Raw genomic sequence first — 5930 nt, forward strand, 5'->3', positions numbered from 1 at the left:
GGACTGACGTACGGCAGCTGCGATTGTCTTTTTTCCGGGTTATATTTCAAATTGAACATATACTTGCAGAACCCTGAAATTTTGACATCATACAGAAAAAAAACAATTTGATTGACTATATATGTTTTGTTATGCAAGCAAAACTGAAAACAACATTTTTTCAATGAAGTTTATGGCAACACTCCAGAAATGCCGTTGAGCTTGTAAACAATAAACACTTCTCGAAAAAAGCAATCATATGGTTCTCAGTAAGATTTATTTATTCGTTTCCATACTCAAGTTTGCAAATTCAAGTTTTTTTTTAAGTGTAGAGATGAAAAAGACGCCCACCGCGCGTTGATACCAAAACAGCTGGTCTGACATTTTTCAAAATTTCATTGCTTTGTTTTGGTTTTCGCGAGGTTTATGCACGTACCTACTAAAGTTGTTTAAAGATGAATGCGGGGCAATGCTAGGGTAAACGCGGTATATTCCGACACATTAAGGACGCATCGAGAAATGAAAAACTATAAAAAAATAACCGTATGCATTACTCGAGTTCTGTTTGCTTTATGTGACACGCAAAACACCGTACTACGCGCCAGCAACGATGAAACGTCACAAAATGTTGCCATATTTATTTAAAAGCCTTTTTTAAAATGCAAACGTACCAAATCCCTATATTCCGACACTGTGTATGGCAATATTCGGCACGTGGTGAGACGTATTCTGTACGCGCTTCAAATTCTACTGATACATAATGCCGTCATCCACGTGTTCGAATTCTGTTTGCTGTGTGAGCTGTATTGGAATACAACACGGCTTTGAATTAGAACACTAATGAATATTGAACACTACTTAATTACAAGTGTGAAAATTTATCATTTTTTAATTTAAATATTTTAAAGTTTCATGGTGTTTTCGACGCCGTTAAATTATTACCGTAGCTGATTTGCAAGCTAGGCTAACAAATGATAAGAGGAAAATTTGTGTGCACAAATTTTTTGAAATTGTTATTGTGCCCGATTGTAGTATTAAAATTGTATGAATTTTTGTAAAGTTACCGCTATTGATATTTTATGAAACATTTTTCTACGGGTTCTCATGTGCATGATGAACATTTTATTTGCAGGAACCAATCAACAAGATCAATTCTTCATCTAAATCGAAGGCAAACAGTGCTGTCAAAACTGACAATAAATGTCCCTCGAAATCAGAGACCCGAAATACCTCTGTCACCAAATCAGAACCTCGTGTTGCTGTGAGCAGCAAAACTGAGGCTAAAAAAGACGGCGCTGAAGTGAAGAAAAACATCAGTGAAGCACCGACGTCTGTTAACGCATCCAACAAACCTGCCATCGGCAAAACTCCTGTTGTTACCATGAACAAGGCAAGTGCATCTCTTACTTCATTCTATTTAGGTTTTTTCATAGATTTACTTCAATTCCTTCGCGATTTAAATTTACATATCTACCTATGTTACCATTCTAGAAAGACTTCCCTATTATTCTAAAGATTCGACGAAATACCTTTCCTAGAAAGTAGCGAAAATTGTTTCGCTAAATCTTTAATTAATTGAACTTCGATTAGTACAGAGTAAACAATTGCTCTAATCTCCTGACCTAGAACCTTTAGTCTCATAAATTTGCATTTATGAGACTAAGTAGCATTGCTACTTCTAAGCTTTTGTCTACTGGTGGTAACTTCTATTACCATGCAAGTTTTATAAATGTCTCCACAGACAATTCACTGCTAGAATGGACTGCTAGGCAAATATTGATCAAACTAAAAACTGTGATCTTGGCAAAACAAACTGAAAACTTAAAACATATACACACATGCATTGCCTAAATAATTCAGTACTGAAATATTCAGACAATAATTCATAATACAAAGGCATCATTGTAATATATTCATGTTGATTTGATTCTGTTTCCAATGAAAATAAGTATTTTTTAACTAGAGAAAGTTTAATTTTAACAGTGTTGCGACTTCTGTAGTAGTAGTAATTCTATCTTTCAAACATGCAGGAAGAAGTCGTGGAGCATGTGAAGGCCCGCTTGCAGGAGGAGGGTCGAGAAGCACGGAATCTAGTTGCTCCTCTTTCTCCAACTTCTCAAGCCTCACGTACGCCTTTGCTGTTAACAGATGTTGGAATGGGAGAATCTTCTCTCTCTAGAAGAGGCTCCACGAAGCAGGAGAAACGATCAAGATCTGTTTCAGCTGGACGAAATCCTCATCAATGTGAGGATTGCAATCTTGTTTAATTAAATTGTCATATAATTAATGCCCAATTACACATAATAACATGCATTCTTCATGAAAACATTAGATCCTGTACCTATAAATTGTGTCCACAAATTTGTCCTGTTTGTCATCTTGATTATTAACTTATTCTTCATTGTTTTATAGTTAACATCAAGTACATTTTTTTATCAAGCAGTTCTTTAAAAGTTTTCAAGTAGGTACTTTTTGATGGTTTTATTTGTTCATGACAGGCCTGCGTGCTCAGCACTGGGGGTTCTTTTTTTGCAACCTTCAGCAAGCTGTTGACCAGATTTACCAGACCTGTGAGACTGACGAGTCTGTCATTGAATGCACAGTGAGTAAACCATATTACATCTCACATATGCTTAGGTATATTATGTCAATTATTTTCTTCTCGTACATTGCTTTTATTCTTGCCTTAGTTCAACATTAATTACTGTTTTTCTAGACCCAGGTCTGTTTCTTGCATGCAAGATAACATGAGGATTTTTTTTATTAGTATCGTATTGTAATTATTTGTAAGCACACCTCATGTCAAGCACCGGCTTCCACCCTCATCGTCAGACCTGGCAAAAGTGCCCTGTTATTAGCCAGGCAAATTCAACTCTAATTTTCCATCAGCCAAGCCAGGGCCCTTGTTGCAAAGCAGGAATCAAATTGAAATCAAATTTTTGTAAAAAGTAAAGATCTGAGACAGTCTGCTTAACTAGCAAATAAATGAACATTCACTTGCACTATTTTTAGGTGGGTTTCTAGTTTTCTATAGAGAAAGAAAAAACTAACCATGTAACTTTCTTTTATTACCGTACCTCACGTTTTTACAGGAAGCCATTTTGATGCTTGAGCGTTACACAAAAGACTTCCGTAAGCTCATCGAGTGGCTGCAGATCAAGTGGGAGTATGAGAACACGCCTCCCCCACAGCGACCAACCTCACTAGCCTGGGAGGTTAGGACGCGATCACAAACAAAGATACTGTCATTATTCAAATATTTATATCATTAATTGGCTAATTAGTTGGATAATAAATCATTAATTCTTTAATAACTTGCTACTCAAGTTAATTTGAAGAATTTAAAACCAAATAAAATGCTAAATAAATTCACCTATTGCATACTGCACGGATTCGTCATGACTGAAGAAATTTTTAAACTATTTACCTAGTAAAAGTGATTAGTGTGAAAATTTATCATTTTTTAATTTAAATATTTTAAAGTTTCATGGTGTTTTCGACGCCGTTAAATTATTACCGTAGCTGATTTGCAAGCTAGGCTAACAAATGATAAGAGGAAAATTTGTGTGCACAAATTTTTTGAAATTGTTATTGTGCCCGATTGTAGTATTAAAATTGTATGAATTTTTGTAAAGTTATCGCTATTGATATTTTAGATAATTAGATTAGATAATTTTTCATAAATATTTCAGCAACCAAAAATGCGATCAGCTGGACCTCAGCCACAAGTGCGCGCACCGCGACCTGCAGCCCAGCCGCAGCAGTTTCTAGGTATGCGACCAGATCCAACGTGTCACATGGCGAAATCTGGATCCCGATCATCGGACGGCAAACGCGAGGATAATGAGAGACGCAAACGTAGGATTATGAGGGATGATGTACAATATGAAGGTAAACTAGGAGAAATAGTAGACCTTGTAATTAAAAATGGAAAACGCAGCACCGGCATGCTTCAAAAGCATTGCCATGAAATCATAGAGCTCTCAGAAAATGAAGGAAACCGCGTGTCAACCATGGCCATTATGACAATGGTGAAAGTCGAGGTCAAGATTGAAAATCTTTATAGGACGATGGACGACTTGGTAGAAGGCATTTACAATCTAATACATTGTACTACATTGATAAAAAATGAGGTCAAAAGGGCCGTCATCAAACATAGCTGCAGCGCGACGGAAGAAAGAGTTGAAAATTTAGAGAGGCAAATAAAAGAATTGAAGGATCAAAACTAAAAGTTCGATCGTACAATATTATTCTGAAATATATTAACTTATTTTCCAAAACGCTTAAAAATATTTCGAGAGCGTAAAAAGTTAACGGAAGAACTTTTCGTCCACTATAAAAAGCAAACAAGAATATTAAGGCATACAAGAATATGATTCTTACCCACAGATTGTAACAATGCTTTCCCTTCTCTTCGATAACATGCTAAGTCATGCATTGCAAGGATTTATGTCCTTTATTTTTTTCTAAATTCTTGCTAAACTAAGGCCTAATGGACTAATATCGTGTCGGCTCCCGCCATTCTAACGACCACGAGCCGTAATTCGATGACTCAAGATTTCTCGTCTCCATCGCCTCTATATTACAAGCACCAAGCACCGCAATTCCTTCAAGACCCAACGTGACAAAAGTGAATATGTTTAATGCGGCATCGTCGGGAAGTTCGAGGAGCTCCCTCATCTGGGTGAGGGAGGCATCGAGAGCGTCTCTGAAGGTGCTGGAGTGTGTCTCGGGGGAGGAGTTGAGGGCTGACACGCCGAAGACGATGGAGGCGCTGCGTGGGTTGTAGCAGCAGCCGTAGCCATCAGGCACCAACGGCCCGTAGCAGTGACTTCAGACTGTTCACAGTCCAATCTTCAATGACTTGACTTCAATCTTTTATAGTACTCTTGCGCCGACTAGCGGTCCTTCTGGTAGTGGTCGAGCACGTGTGCAGTCGAGAGCGAAAGCTTATCTTCAAACTAACAAGTTTTAGTAGTGCTTTGGGAACCGGTTGCCTGGCTGTTCACGAACAGATTATTTTGTACGGTTAATAGTGCTATGGCGTATATTTTGATGTTCTAAACCTGTTTTTCGAGTGTTTAAATACCTTTCAATAAAATTTCGTTAAACGAATGACTCTTCCCTAAACTTTATTTTATCTGGAATCAAAATATTTACTCAAATAAAGCTAAGAANATATTTGTTCCTCGCTAGCTCTAGTTTTTCATATCTCAAGATATTCGACACTGGTTTAACGATTTCTTTTGGTGAGTTTATCGAATTATATCGTAGTTTCCCCTCTTGATTGCTAAGGCCATTGATTGCTAAGTGCAACGAAGTTGATCTTTCAGCAAACAAAAACTTTGTAACGAAGAAAATAAACTCTATCGAAAAGAATGTGACAAAATGAAGTCGTCAATGCTGTCTCGTGCAAATAGGGATGCTGTCCATCAACCCTCATTGTGGTATTTATTTTAAAACCATATTCGGGACCACCGCGTACGTATGCATCGCTCTAAACTAATTTTGGTGGAACAAACTGTGATCACTGCAGCGAACAACACGAGCTCCTCCATTACCGTGAGCACCCAAGACTGAAGGGAAGTTTGAACGTGTGGAAGCTCGTCAGTCTTCCGTCTTGTCGGTCAAACTTTGGCATGACATGCAAAACTGGCGAAAATTTTGAGCGTGTGGACGGGGCTTTATGGCGGCCACTCTTCGCGCTCAAATTCCGACGAGTTTCACTCAGAGAAATTAATGGACCATTTTCTCTAAATAAAATGACTCACATTCTAAAAATAGCAGTGAGTCGTTCTTTAGTCGGTCCAAACGAGGTCGGGATGATACATACAGGGACAAAAACTGAATGGCTCCAAACTCTTATTAATTTGAATCACATTCGTGACATGACGTTAAATGCAAACCAGAAATATTCCAGTTGAGCCAGACGTCCCTTGCCTACACCTCCA

At 37.8% G+C, this 5930-nt stretch overlaps 1 protein-coding gene across 1 annotated transcript; it reads left to right on the forward strand.

The window, feature by feature from the left end:
* Positions 1 to 2016: 2016 nt before the first annotated feature.
* LOC108675989 lies at positions 2017 to 4635 on the forward strand. The gene is made up of 4 exons (XM_018164034.2): positions 2017 to 2223; positions 2478 to 2581; positions 3072 to 3194; positions 3672 to 4635. The coding sequence occupies exons 1-4, from the start codon at positions 2136 to 2138 to the stop codon at positions 4206 to 4208; spliced, it is 852 nt and encodes a 283-aa protein (XP_018019523.2). The 5' UTR covers positions 2017 to 2135; the 3' UTR covers positions 4209 to 4635.
* Positions 4636 to 5930: the final 1295 nt, after the last annotated feature.

This window comes from Hyalella azteca, unplaced genomic scaffold (assembly GCF_000764305.2).
Source record: "Hyalella azteca isolate HAZT.00-mixed unplaced genomic scaffold, Hazt_2.0.2 contig5332, whole genome shotgun sequence".
Taxonomy (NCBI): Eukaryota; Metazoa; Arthropoda; class Malacostraca; order Amphipoda; family Hyalellidae; genus Hyalella; species Hyalella azteca.